This window comes from Trachemys scripta, chromosome 6 (genome assembly GCF_013100865.1).
Source record: "Trachemys scripta elegans isolate TJP31775 chromosome 6, CAS_Tse_1.0, whole genome shotgun sequence".
NCBI classification, from domain to species: domain Eukaryota; kingdom Metazoa; phylum Chordata; order Testudines; family Emydidae; genus Trachemys; species Trachemys scripta.
Genome location: NC_048303.1, coordinates 47,735,826 through 47,751,129, shown reverse-complemented (window position 1 = coordinate 47,751,129; position 15,304 = coordinate 47,735,826). Strand labels below are relative to the sequence as shown.

At 43.0% G+C, this 15,304-nt stretch overlaps 1 protein-coding gene across 2 annotated transcripts in view; it reads right to left on the bottom strand.

Moving 5' to 3' along the window:
• Positions 1–15,304, bottom strand: part of RASGRF2 (Ras protein specific guanine nucleotide releasing factor 2) — a 199,173-nt gene that overhangs the window by 46,457 nt on the left and 137,412 nt on the right. For both annotated transcript variants that reach the window (XM_034774092.1, XM_034774093.1), the window contains exon 18: positions 3,433–3,539. In XM_034774092.1, the coding sequence (XP_034629983.1) occupies positions 3,433–3,539 (107 nt within the window). The remainder of the gene's footprint in view (positions 1–3,432; positions 3,540–15,304) is intronic.

The window sequence follows — 15,304 nt, the reverse complement described above, 5'->3', positions numbered from 1 at the left end:
GGGATCCCACTGGTGCTACTAGCTGAACAGCTAGTAGCACCAGTTTAAGGTTCTCTGGGGCATGGAAACTCTTTTTGTTATATTATTTTTCATTGCCTAACACAATGGGACTGGGGCCCTTCAGCACTACCATGATACACAGTAATAATAATAATAGACTTAAAATTCCCTACCGTCCCAGCTATTTAGACCTCAAATGGTCTATCAAGTAACCAATGAGAACTTGGTGCATCCACTAGCATGGCCAAACTGTCAAGTTTGTTTCCAGAAATTCTAACGGTCCGACCATAGTTGTGATACATAGAAAGATTTTGTTTTATCTGCCCCCCTCCCTTTTTTTTAAGAGGGCTGGCCAGGGGAAGAATAAGGAGAAGGAGCTGTTGAAGGATTAGAATTTAAATATATTTACTTACAAATAAATTTTTAAAATGCCATAAAACATACATACAAATAAAAACACAAAGTGGTAGAGAATTATAGGTAGGGCTGATAGCACTGCCTATAAGTGCAGTTGCCCAAAATTTTCCATTCTAAGATCGTTTTCAGTTGCTTATCACTTTACCAAACTTTAACTGTTTGGGCTGAAATTTTCCATGCTGATATTTGACACATCTGTCATTAATTATTATCATTTATTTATATTATAGTAGCACCCAACGGGGCACTGATCCTGCCTGAGGCCCTTTGTGCTAGGTGCTGTGCAAAAACATAGGCAGAGATGGACCTTGTCCCTGAAGAGTTTACAATCTAAAGACAAGATGTGAATGTAATAAGCAATAGGAGGCAATGGGGAAGGGAGGACGAAGGTAACAATAATAAATTAATGTTTACATAAACTAATAATGGGCACAACTTGATGGTTCTGAATCATTTTACCTTGTTTCAATCATTAAAAAATATCCCTATCAAACCACAACACTTGGTACACCCTTAATGTTTGTCCACGGCTCCTCCAGAAAAGTGTGTCTCTGGACTTTAAAAAAAAAAAATCCTTATTTTGTTTGTTTGTTTTACCCCTTCTATTTAGGACTAGTTCTTTCTAAAACATCTAAAATACCCCCTCAACTCGCTCAGACAACGAGCCCCCTTTTTCTACATAATCTCTCCCCCTCTTCTTGGAGTGCCCACTGTATCTGGTCAGGAGTGTTCTGGATGCTGTCCTGGTTCAGCGGTGGATCCTTGCTGGTGCAAGAGACCATGAAGTTCAGTGCTCAATTAGTATACACAGTTCCCAGTTTTGATGACACTTCAGTGCATGGCTTGTCCATCACCTAATCTTCTGTTCAGTCACCATACTTTTCCACCACTCTATCACCACCAACCTATCACCCAACCTTACCAAACAGCAACCTAGTCCCAACTTGGAATTCTGTACTCTCATGAGGTCCCTGAAGCTGTAAACGTGACACCCTGATGTTGCTGGGGGCATATGCAAGGAATGCACAGAAAACAGCTTGAATTGACTCAGCTCCATCCTTGGCACTGTTAGCAGTGGCGCTCTAAACAAGTTAGGTATTTAGTTATTTTGAAAAACTTATTTTTTCTTTAAAACAATTGAAATAAATATTTAGTTGAACAAATAAAAGCTGGTAGTGTGTATACAAAGCAGAATTTTAATAGGGAATGTTTAAAATTGTATTTACTCTCTTGGTCAGTAGCGGGGATTATAGAGTATTATTTTCAGGTATGCAAAATCCCATGTGAGGAACAACAGCTGATGATGCCAGTTATGTGTGAATTAAAGATTATGGAGACAGACATACGTGGGATTGCAACCAGTTATAAGCCTTCTTTTAACCCCCTCACTTCTCATATGTTTGTCAGGAAAAAGATTTTCACTTCAAATTGCTTGTGATTACTACAAAGGAGTTTCACAGTATGGGTTGTTCAGTTTAGTGAGGGGAGGAAGGATGGAGACTAGTAAGGACTATCAATAACGTGTATTTTGTTCATAATCCCAACATTCTTCAGGGCAGTGAAAGAGAGGGCAGAGCAAAGATGGCATGGGACTCTACTGAACTTAGGGTGGCCTGTTTCCCTCTGCTCCCAGTGCCTTGCAGAATCTAGGAGCTCCACAGAGTCCCTAGCCTTCAAGGCTGCCTGAATCCTTCGATCAGCTCCCTTCTTTCTAACCCCAACCCCAACTTTTCCATCTATGCATTGTTTTTAAATTATATGTTCTCTATCAACCTTACACTTTCAGTTAAACCTTTGGCCTGGGAAAAAAAGAATTGGTCTGTCACACAGGAGACTGTTGCAGTAAGTTGTGCAATAAATAAACTGCAGATTAAGTGTTCTTAATCAATACAGACAAAATACTCCATAATAATCACTGGTTATACTGTACCATTTATTTGGGGCTTTCAAAAATGCCTCATGCATTTCCATAGAGATCTCCCTCTCCCTCTTGTTTAACCATTTTTTAAAATTGAATGATGGCTGGAATTTTGCTGCATCTCTTGTAAAGCCCTCCGACATTTGTTTCATGTGCCCACAGAATACATAAAGGGACAGTGCTATGTATGAAACTCTGTTAGTTAATTGGGTTGTTTTTTCATTCAGCACAGTTTGCATTGTGCAGGAATCTGTCTGTGCACATTGCAGGATTGGGGTCCACCTCTGCATCTATTCGATACACAAACACGTGACTATGTTCATGGACAAATAATTTCAGGATTTTCAATAAGTGTATTTGAACCAAAACTGTTTACTATATGAGCACTGACTATCTAAAAGATAAAAAACAGCTTTGTTCATTATTAAGACATTGTCTAAAATAAATAAAACAGACAAGACACTTCAGGATGTAGGGGTCAGGAAACAATAAACAATACACACTTTATACAACATTGCATGACTGGATTAGAGTATTATGGGGATTTATCGGTCTTCCTCTGAAGCATCAGGTGCTGTAAAGCACTAGACACTGTCAGGCAAGATATCAGGCTAAATGGAACAATGGATATGGTAAGGCCTGCTTCTAAAATAATTGGTAGTTTTAATTATTATAGTAAAGATAGCTGTTATATAGATTTCTTCTAGTGCTTTTCCCTTGTCTATTTCAACAAGCTTTACTATAGTAAAGCAGCCTTGCAAAATTGTACAAGTCGAATAATTTTGTACCTGAACTGGTAAGTTGTCAGAACAGCTTTCCAAAATAGCATGAAGGATTCTTCATTTATGCAATAATTTATTTTAATACATTAAACTTCTATAGTATCTTGATGGCACTATCTTCTCATGCAGTTTGACTTCAATTTGACCACTGCTATATTATACAGCAGCACTGCTCAGGAACGTTTTATAGCTAGAGTTGAAGTGATAAGAATTCTATGACTGGGCTGAAGAAAAGATTGTGACCCTTTCCATTTGCAAATCACAGAAAGAGAGTACATGGTGAAATTCAGCTGTAAAAGTGGAACTGAAAAATACCTGAGAATGTTTGGAGACCCAGTGACGCAGGACATTCAGGACACGATTAGTGGCTGCTCTGCGTATTATGAACTCTTTGTCACACATTCGTTCAGAGTTGTTAAATCCTGTAGGAAAAAGTTATCATAATTACACCAAATGAACAAGTAGCTAAAACAAACCCTTAAAATACATTGTTAATAGTGCTGGTAAAATGAAACCACACCAGACATTTCTATGTAATGAAAGAAAAGGAACAGATGCAGAATACGTCAAATATCATTTGGGCTATAGAAACATTGCAGGATTCACATGAGCTAATTCCTCCCTAGTGTAGCTAAATAGATTCCTACTGTGCTTAGCTTTCAGTAATAAGCTGAGTGATGGTTGTCTGCCTTAATCACATAAAAAGACAAGAAACGGGAGGGGGGAGGAGAGGGGAGAGAGAGAGGCATGGGACAGAGAAAATCAGACAGGAAAATTGTGGAAGAATGATGAATATGGTTTAGAAAATGGAAGTTGAGGAACTAAATGACAAAAATGTAGAGGAGAAAAAAGTTTGCAGAAGAAATGTCCCTTCATAAAAACATGACAGTGCTGTTCAGGCTATATAAGCCAATAAAGAAAGCCCTCCATGGCATTCTTTAAAAAATTGGTGTGATTAGAAAGTGGGAAGGGAAGTAAGAGGAGATATGTTTGCACATTAAGTTTGACTTCCTTGATTTCCAAGTTAGTCTGTCAACTGTATCATGTCCCGACAGCTTTTGTGAAGACATATTTGTTTCCTACTCTACTATATTTGTTTAAGAATATATATTTTTAGAAGCATAATAGAAAATGACATCCTAGATTTCCTCCACAATTTCTTTCTGCAGTTCTCTAGTAGCGCTGATTATAATATGCTATGTATGCTAATGAATATAACATTTTTATGCTTCAAGTACTTGAATTAGAAAGTATTCAATGATTTGAAGGTATATTTAGGAAGTTCCCATTATCCATCCTAATTGTAACTGTAGGTTGCTTGTTAGGTTCAGTCTTTGATTGTACTGCTTTTGATGTCCTTCACAACTGAGTCCTGGTGCTTGAAGCTTACTCCTGTATAACTAGCTCTTTGAATAGATTTATTATTTTTTAAAAATAAAAACAGCCACTAAAGCATCTTATGCTGTTACAAATGAAATGACAGATTAAAACTTCTGCGTACTTTGTGAGAAGTACTGAATGTATGCTGGGAGAATGCTTCCAACTGTTTTGTTCTGCTTTTGTTTTCTTTTAAAAGCAAACCAAAACCAATCTAAACTTCTGTTATACTTCTAGAAAGGTGCACTGAAAAAGACACAGAAATTCAATTAGGTCCTGTATTTTATACTAAAGATTAGACTTCAAACCCAAATTTGTCTTACTGGGGATATGCATTTCAGGGAGGGCCTTTGTACTTGGGCATATTATACTGGGGCTGACATTTAAGATGCAACCTCAAAAGAAATTTCATATTAAAACATTTTCAAGGGTTTAATTGCCCATAAACAGCACAGCAAACAAAATCTCAGTGGCTTTAGCCAATAAAGGGTAACCTAGGTAACATTTCTCTGCTAAATATCTATTCCTTTCACAGTTAACCTCTTGAAGAAGCAATTAGGCATATGTATTATAAATTGTTCAATTAGCCACTTGATTGCAGCACTGAAAGTCACAATGAAAATTATATATTAAACCTCTAGAGACTATTTCAAAAGTAATGCTGCTAAGAGGAACAGTAATCCCATTTCAAGGGAGCTGGAAGGGAAAACAAGAGGAAACCTACAGAGATTACTTCCACTTTTCTACAAAAGAATAGGGAAAAAAACAGAAAGAAAAAAAGATAAAACCTTCAAAGATCTCTCCTCTTGTGCTAATTGCACTGCCCTCTCCTCCTTCACACCAATGTTTTCATCAAATTTTAAAGTGGTTAACTGGTCAGTTCATAACTCTGGTGTTCGTAACTCTGAGGTTCTAGTGTACTTAGCTTTGATACTGTGGACCTACACATGAGGCTCTCCCATTGATACCAAAGAAAGAATGGCTGAATTATGATATGCATGTCTAAGAGAAGAATTTTACCTCAGATCTGTTGTTTCATTGTATCGTCATGTAGTGTACTTTGGTGTGCCTTAAGTTAACAAAGAAAAAACTGAAACTCCATGTACTCAATTCTGCCTTTTGTGTTAAAAACCAAATAAATGGAAAAGCCAGGTTTCTTTCTTTCTTTGAATATGTTCCATTTATACTTTACTGCTCTTCTTGCATTATCCAGGCATTATCCACAGTCTTAAAATTTAATATGTAGATTGATCTCTAAAGTAATCTTGTTTGTCATTTTCTAGCAGACACACTAGTGACCTGATTTTCAGAAATGCTGAATATTCCACAGCTCCCTTTGAGTAACTGGGAGGTGTGAGATGATCAGCACCTTTGAAATCAGGCCATAAAGACACAAACTAAAATCACAGCACAACTTAGATACAAAGTCTAAATCTGATGTATATAAGTCATGTGCAAAAATTTACCAACTGTCTTAAGGCAGGTCTTCACTACGGGGGGTGGGTGGGGGATCGATTTAAGATACGCAAATTCAGCTACGCGAATAGCGTAGCTGAATTCGACGTATTGGAGCCGACTTACCCCGCCGTGAGGACGGCAGCAAAATCGACCTCTGCGGCTCCCCGTCGACAGCGCTTACTCCCACCTCCGCTGGCGGAGTAAGAGCGTCAATTCGGGGATCGATTGTCGCGTCCCGACAAGACGTGATAATTCGATCCCCGAGAGATCTATTTCTACCCGCCGATTCAGGCAAGTAGTGTAGACCTAGCCTTAGATAACTAAGGGTATGTCTACACTGCAATTAAACATCTATGGCTGGCCTGTGCCAGCTGACTCGGCCTCGTGGGACTTTGGCTAAGGGACTCTTTAATTGCAGTGTAGATGTTCGGACTTGACTTGGAGCCTGGGCTCTAGGCAGGGGTGAAAGTAAGATAAATTACTTACCGGTACGGGGGCCCAGCCTTGAGTGGAAGGGGTGGGGCTGAAGGTCAGCTTTCCCCAGCCAGCCTTTCCATGCTGCCTGGCCTTTGCCACCCGGGGCTCCAGTGGCGATTTAAAGGGCCTGGGACTCCGGACACTGCCACGGTAGCAGCAGCGGCGACTGGGAGCCCCAGGCCCTTTTAAATGGCCAGGCCTCGGGGCAGCTGCCCCTTTTGTCCCCCCATCCCGTACCCTTTGGCAGCCCTGCCAGTAGGGTGCCTACCCATCGGCGGCCCTGGGGAGTCTGTGGGGGCAAAAGGAGCAGCAACATTAAAGCACTTTAATGTTGGCTGCGTACGGGCTGATACCAGTGCCTACTTCTTACCGGATGCCGTACCAGCCCACTTTCACCTCTGGCTCTAGGGCCCTGTGAGGTGTGAGGGTCCCAGAGCTTCAGCAGCCGCCCGAGCCAGAATATCTACGTTCTGCAATTCAACAGTCCCTTAGCCTGAGCCCAAGTCAGCTGCCAGGACCAGCTGCCAGTTTTTAACCTGAACCCTAAGTAACTTTACCTAAATATTTGCAGTACTCAAATTTGTGTAATTGATCCCTGTGGCAGACGGTGACCCTTTCTTTGGCCTGTAGGTCAGAATATCATTGTTTCTTCTCTCCAGTGATTTACTTTACCACCTCTGTAAGACCATTCACTTCATGATCATCACTCTCAGAACCCATGAATGCAGTGTAGATAAGAGACCCAAATGTGCAACTAAATATCCTAAAACAGTGATTTAAACCTGTGCTCTGCAGATACCAAAGGGGCGGCAGACTATGTCTAAGATTTCCAAGAGGATCCACAACTCCATTTGAAATTTTTTAGGGGTCCACAAATGAAAAAAGGTTAATTTTTTTTAAATAATGGAGATATCCCATCTCCTAGAACTGGAAGGGACCTTGAAAGGTCATTGAGTCCAGCTCCCTGCCTTCACTAGCAGGACCAAGTACTGATTTTGCCCCAGATTCCTAAGTGGCCCCCTCAAGGATTGAACTCACAATCCTGGGTTTAGCAGGCCAATGCTCAAACCACTGAGCATATCCCTCCCTCCCTAAAATGTAGTTCTAGACCAATGTTTGATTGCTAAAGCCCAAAATCATTTTAATTCTATTGTTAACTTCTTTAAACAGCTGTTAAACCTACAGATATTGCCAGAAGTCGTGCAGCAGAATACCCTTATCTTTACCACAGCTCCCACATGTATCCACAGGAAGAGCTTTAATCTTAGGCAGTCTTTGTGGTGTCCAATACATTATTTTTGTTGAATTAAACATAAACCTATAGAAGCATATTTTGTATTGTGTAATAGTTTACCACTGTGGAGCCTTTAAAGGACTCCCTCTCTTTATCCCAGGTTTTAGTAATGTCTTCAAGACTCAGAGTCATTTTTTGTCAAAAAGGCATATATGGATGACATGTGTCTGGCGAGTTTGTGGAGCTTCTCTATTACACCACCTACTTCAAGGGAGTCAGGCAATCCCAGGGCATCTGAGCTAAAGTGATAGGTCAATAAATGATTCCGTTGTACATATTGCTGTGTCCCTGTGACCAGAAGTTAATACAGATGTTGTAGCACCTGGAATGGAACTATACCTCCATCACCAACCAAACATATAATATGCCTCTCTATCCATTCTCTCCAAGGGAAGCCAAACTGTAAATTAGAATTACCCCATGTAGAGGCTTTTGTATGGTGTCTGAGTTGAAAATGGAAACGACTAGCCAAAATCCCCTCCTGGTGACCACTACAGAGGATACTCTGTTTTTCTCTGTAGGGTAACATGAACATCTTAAGAACACCAATAGGGTGATCAGTTTCATTCATTCTCTTCCAGTTCCCACCCATTGGGCTTGTTATTCTTATGTGCTGGAATCAGTGAGGGGCTTGGGATGTGAGCATGACAGAGGTAAAATAATAGTTCTAGGCCTGGGTTTCTGAAACCATCCCCATCAATGGGGAGATGAACATCTTTGATTATTTGGGGCCCAGGTCAATGCCCCAAGATAAGGTTTTGACAATCTTAGTAAACCTTTTAAAATAACATGGTGAGATGGTGACAGGTATCCCACTCAAAATCTACAAAAATTTAGGTAAGTAATCTTAACTGTGTTAATTCCCTCCCTCCCCCAAGACTCAGAGAGACTACTTGCCACTGACTGGTGTCTTCTGTTAGGGGCAGGAGGGCAGGTTCTAAATTCATTTTTACAAGTTTCTCAAAATTTCTCACCTACAGTCCTCAGCTTAAACCTCTCCAACGCATCATCAGTGATCTACAACCCATCCTGGACAATGATCCCTCACTTTCACAGACCTTGGGAGGCAGGCCAGTCCTCGCCCACAGACAACCTGCCAACCTTAAGCATATTCTCACCAGCAACCACGCACCGCACCATAACAACTCTAACTCAGGAACCAACCCATGCAACAAACCTCGATGCCAACTCTGCCCACATATCTACACCAGCATCACCATCACTGGACCTAACCAGATCAGCTACAACATCACCGGCTCATTCACCTGCACGTCCACCAATGTTATATATGCCATCATATGCCAGCAATGCCCCTCTGCTATGTACATTGGCCAAACTGGACAGTCACTACGCAAGAGGATAAATGGACACAAGTCAGATATCAGGAATGGCAATATACAAAAACCTGTAGGAGAACACTTCAGCCTCCCTGGCCACACAATAGCAGATGTAAAGGTAGCCATCTTACAGCAAAAAAACTTCAGGACCAGACTCCAAAGAGAAACTGCTGAGCTCCAGTTCATTTGCAAATTTGACACCATCAGATCAGGATTAAACAAAGACTGTGAATGGCTATCCAACTACAGAAACAGTTTCTCCTCCCTTGGTGTTCACACCTCAACTGCTAGCAGAGCACCTCACCCTCCCTGATTGAACTAACCTCGTTATCTCCACACTGATATATACCTGCCTCTGGAGATTTCCATTACTTGCATCTGAAGAAGTGAGGTTCTTACCCACGAAAGCTTATGCTCCCAGTACTTCTGTTAGTCTCAAAGGTGCCACAGGACCCTCTGTTGCTTTTTACAGATTCAGACTAACACGGCTACCCCTCTGATACATCTATCTTTGCCTTCACTTGCAGACATCTTTCCTACGGGTGGGCAGGTCTCTCCTCTCCTGGATTTGCAGATCAGAGAGGTTCTTGCCCTTGCTGCTGGGCCCCCAGCCGGCATCAGCAGAGTTTAAGGTATGTGTTTTTTGGCTAGTAGACTGCACTAGAGTACTCAGGACCTCACTCTCATTTTCCACAGTCCCCTGGTAACTGGCCAAGTAATGTGTGGAAGCAGAGAGTTATTCTCCGACAAATGTAATCTCATTTCCCCCAACTGTAAAACAAATGAACAATACTTACCTATCTCACAGGAATGTTTTGCTTACTTAGTGTTTTTGCATTTTGTAGATTGGCTACCATCCATATATATCAAAACATTATTATTATTATAATATACACTAAAATGCAGACTGAACATTACAAGGACATAGATGAATAGATTAGACTCAAAATCTGAACTCTCTTAACAATTGTTACTGCTCTCAATACACTGAATATCTTTTAAATATTTTTATATACACCATCTCACCTCTAAAAAACCAATAGCCATTATTTTCCTGAGATCCATCCATTTATTCATCAGCATGTATGATAGTATCTAGATACATACTACCTGGGCTATACAAAATTACTTTCTTCTTTCTGGTCACCTCATGTGTATTTATCTGTGGGAGGAAGTGATCTAGCCCATGGCTTTAGGCTACGGGCCCAAGTCAACCGTGTACTGAACATCTCCTGTGGGTGTAGAAGGCTCTCAGTTCCCAATGGCTTCAGTGGGAGTTGCAGGTGTACAGTGCCTCACAAGAGGCACTCAGTACTCCACAGGGTCATATCCTGCACCATCACCAGTAGTAAACATAAGAACATAAGAATGGCCATACTGGGTCAGACCAAAGGTCCATCCAGCCCAGTATCCTGTCTGCCGACAGTGGCCAATGCCAGGTGCCCCAGAGGGAGTGAACCTAACGGGTAATGATCAAGTGATCTCTCTCCATCTCAACCCTCTGACAAACAGAGACTAGGAACACCATTCCTTACCCATCCTGACTAATAGCCATTCATGGATTTAACCTCCATGAATTTATCTAGTTCTCTTTTAAACCCTGTTATAGTCCTAGCCTTCACAACGTCATCAGGCAAGGAGGAGGTTACAAAACACCATGAAAAATTAGTTCCAATAAGCAAACTGGAAGCACTACTTTAAGAGAAAATAAACCTGTCAAATCTTCATCTGTAAGAATTACACGCTACTTATAAATGCTAAATATACAGACTTTGCTGCTTAATAGATGATTAATTAGTTTTTGGGTTGCTGCCTTATTCAAAAATTTCTACAGCTGGTAAATGTGATAAAAGTAACAATGTGATATAATTTGCCAAACAACAGAGCGACAAATTCAAAGATGTTTACAGGGGCAAAGTAACACAGAGATCTTTTAGCCGTTAGCACTTTATGTGTTAAATGAAACATATTTTAAAAACTTTAAGGGTGAAAAATGAAGCAGTCAAGATTCAGGAAATGCCAAAGTTGAAGTGGCCTGTGAAACTTTGACTCTGCTCCCTTGTGTGCACACATTGTGATACAGCTTTTAATCACATGAGCACATGCTTTTATTCCCACAAAGTGACTACTGTATTTACTCCATGTGCAGCCGCAGAGTCGAGGCTGTGGGCCTGTGCAGCAGAAAGTCTTCCAGAAGTAGGAAGTCAGAAGCATAGGCATGCTTTAGGCCCTGCACCACCTGGGATTGGAGGCCTGGAGCTGGCTGGCACAGCACACATGGTAAGCAGATGCAAGGGGTGCAAATTGCCTCTCCCTTTCTGCTCCACACAAATGCCAGGGGAGGGGAATCAAGGTCTATGAGCTCCATCTACCAGATCGATTCTCCCTTTGCTTTGAGGGGCCCCGCAGAATCCATGGGTAACTACAGCCACTGCCTGATGGAACTCAGATAATCCACAGAGAGCACCTGCTTCTCTTCATAATTTCCTCCCCTGGCAGCCAACTGCTTCAGTAGTCATGTTTCCGTCAATTCTCCCACACTGTGACTTGGCCCTTCTGATGAAGTAAGAAGATTCAAAGCTGTCTTACACTGCTCTTGGCAGCATTAATTTCTGCAATATTTTCTGCTCTGATTTTCAAGGGGAACAGCCACTTCCTATCTCTGTTCCTCTGCAGCTGGACACACCACTTCCCATGGTGTTCCAGCCAGGTGAGGGCTATCCCCCACTTGGGGAAGTGGTGCGTAGGGTTACCATACGTCGGGTTTTTCCTGGACATGTCCAGCTTTTTGGTAATCAAACCCCCGTACGGGGGGAATTGCCAAAAAGCCGAACATGTCCGGGAAAAATACCACCGGTCGGGCACTTCCCCTCCCATGGCTGCTGTGCTCCTCCCCTGACTCTGCAGCTCTGTTTAAGAGCTGAGCTGCCCGAGTGCTACCGGCTTCGGGCAGCCCCCATGCCTCCGGACCTTGAGCCGCCGGCCGGGCACTTCCCCTCCCAGGCTCTGGGGGCGCAGGGTCCAGAGGCATGGGGCCTGTCCAAAGCTGGTAGCGCTCGGGCAGCTCGGCGCTTACAGAGCCCAGGAGTTCAGGGAGCACAGCAGCCGCCAGAGCCCGGGAGGGGGAGGGCCCGGCTGGGGGCGCAGGGTCCAGAGGCATGGGGGCTGCCCAAAGCCCGAGCGCTACCGGCTTCACGGTTTGCTGGGCAGCCTCCAGACCCTGCGCCCCCGGCTGGGCGCTTCCCCTCCCGGGCTCCAGCTGCGCTGGGGAAGTGCCAGCCGGGGGCGCTGGGTCTGGAGGCTGCCTGGTAAACCGTGAAGTCGGTAGCGCTCGGGCAGCCCTTTTCACGTGGCTGGGAGGGAGAAGGGGGAGTTAGGGCAGGGACTTTGGGGAAAAGGTGGGGAAGGGGCGGAGTTGGGGCGGGGGTGGGAAAGGGGCGGGGCCAGGGCCAATGGAGTGTTCTCTTTTTTTATTTTTTAAATATGGTAACCCTAGTAGAGCGTGGAGCATACAGCACAACTTTCCCTCCTATTCTATTCATGATTTTCAACCATATTTGGTCCATGTTTCCATTCTTTTGCTGCCCTTCATGCCAAGCAAAATATTCCTCTACACTATCCACTTGTTTCCTTATCTAACCTTTTCCTGGTGCTCACACTGAACTCCCCCGATCCCCACTAAAACCAGGATGCAATATCACCATACAACACCTTTCAGAGGAACTCCAGAAGTAGTATTTTTAACTATCAGTGCTCCTTGTATGCAGCTCTTCAGTGTGACTTACTTCTAAGGAACAATTTTTCCCAGTGTCTGTTGACATGAACATATACTGTTACTACAAATAAGGCCTCTTAATATAATGATGACTGCTGCAGAAATCATATCACAACTTCTCAAATGCATTGATAACTTGCCAGTGAACACAAATATTGCCAGCTCCACTGCATTAATTCTTTCAATACGATTTAATCGCTGGGTATACTTTGGCCATGTACTTGCCTTCACGTTATATAACATAAAATCCAGTTTAACTTTCAGACAGTTTTCTTACATGCATTACAAGCAAAAAAACACAGTTACTTACTGTAACTGTTGTTCTTTGAGATGTGATGCAGATGTGTATTCCATGTAGATGTGCATGCACCCACTGCACCATAGCCAGAGAACTTTGCCTAGCAGTACCCATAGGGGGGGCACTTGCATCTCATGGCCCTAGCCTCTCCCCAACCATATAAGGGTGGCATCGCCCCTGCACCAATCAGTTCCTTCACACCAAACATCAGAAGCAGAGACTCCAGTGCAGAGGGGACGAAGGGTTAGAAATACACATCTACATTACATCTCGAAGAACAACAGTTACAGTAAATAACCATGTTTTCTTCTTCTTCGAGTAGATGCAGCCATTTATTCCATACAGGTGACATACAAGCAGTACCCACAGGAGGTGGAGCTCGGAGTCTGTTTAAACAAGGACTGCAGGATTGCCTTCCCAAAGTCTGCATCTGAGTGGGATACAGTAGTAATGGTTTAGTGGTTTGTTAACATACGTTCAGAGGACCAAGTAGCAGGCTTGCAAATGTCCAAAATGGGAACATCACTTAGAAACACAATCCATATTGCCTGGGCTCTTGTAGAATGAACTTGTATCTGGGGCGGAGGGAAAGGGAGATATAATGAGCTACTTTGTATGCTGTCACAGTGCAGGAAGTCATCCACCTGGAGACCGTCTGGGGAAAAACTACTTGACCTTTCATTCAGTCAGCATATGACACAAACAGACGAGGTGAAGAACAAAGGAATTTAGTCCTATCCATGTAGAAAGCTAGACATCGCCTGACATCCGACATGTGAAGATGATGCTCCTCTAGGGTTGAATGTAGTTTAAGAATAAACAGCGATAGATAAATGACTAGGTTCAAGTGAAACTGAGAAACCACTTTAGGCAAAAACTTAGGGTGCAGCCATAGAGTCACATTGTCTTTGGCAAACTGTGTGTAAGGAGGCTCTGCCATCAAGGCCGACAATCACATTCTTTCCTTGCAGATGTCATTGCTATCAGGAAGACAGTTTTCTGACACAAAAGGAAGAAAGGGGAAGTTGCCAGAGGCTCGAACAGAGGCCCCCAAAGAGCCACTAGGACAAAGTTAAGGTCCTACAAAGGAATCAGTTCTTTTACTAGGAGTAGAGATGAGTGACTCCTTTCAAGACTCTTACTACCCTGGCATTTGAGAATACCGACTTCCCCTGGACGGGTGGATGAAACGCCAAAATTGCCACCAGGTGCACTCTCAGTAAACATAGTGTAAGACCAGAACACTGAAGATGTAACAGTGCTCCAATATGTCCTAGAAACAAGCCAGCCTACGTTGAACTCCCCAGACCAATGACCATATCAAGAACCACTTCTACTTGGCCAAATAGGTTGCTCTGGTGGAGGGTTTCTTACTACCGAACAGAACTTGTCAGACTCACTCTAAACATCATTCCTCCTGTTCATCTAACTATACAGCATCCGCACTGTGAGATTACTGGATGCAAAACCTATGATGCTGAGTCAGGAATTTGGGATGAAGAGGAAGGGATATAGGAGATCAGATCGATAATGTGAGGAGGTCTGAGAACCAACACTGTCTCAGCCAAGCTGCGGCAATGAAAATGAGCTTGGCATGGTTCAACTTCAGCTTGAGAATGACCTGCAGGATGACTGGGATAGGAGGAAATGCATACAGAAATGCCAATTCCCCATTTATGTGGAAAGCATTGATCAGGGAGCCCGGACTGAGACACTCACAGGAGCAAAACAGATGACATTTCTTGTTGTTTCTAGTGGCTAATAAGTCGATCATTAGAATGCCCCAAAGTACAGAAATAGATTGCAGGACCTTGGGCTGCAGAGACCACTTGTGGTTCAGGGAGAACATTCTGCTGAGATGATCCACTGTGAACGGCACAAAGCTCCAGGACATTTATATGCAGAAAAGCTTCCTGTTCTGACCAGAGGCCTTGAACTTTAAGCAACCCCAGGTGTGCTCCTCAATCCATTAAGGAGGCATTGGTAACCATAGTCCTGGTTGGTGGAGACCAAGCAAAGGGAACTTCCTGTCACACATCGTCCTGCACCGTACACCATTATAAGAAGTCCAGGATCGGTGGGGGAAGTCGGACCAGACTGTCCAAAGGATGGCAATTTGGATGATAGATTGAGTCCAGCCACATCTGAAGAGGATGTATCTGTTGAGATGG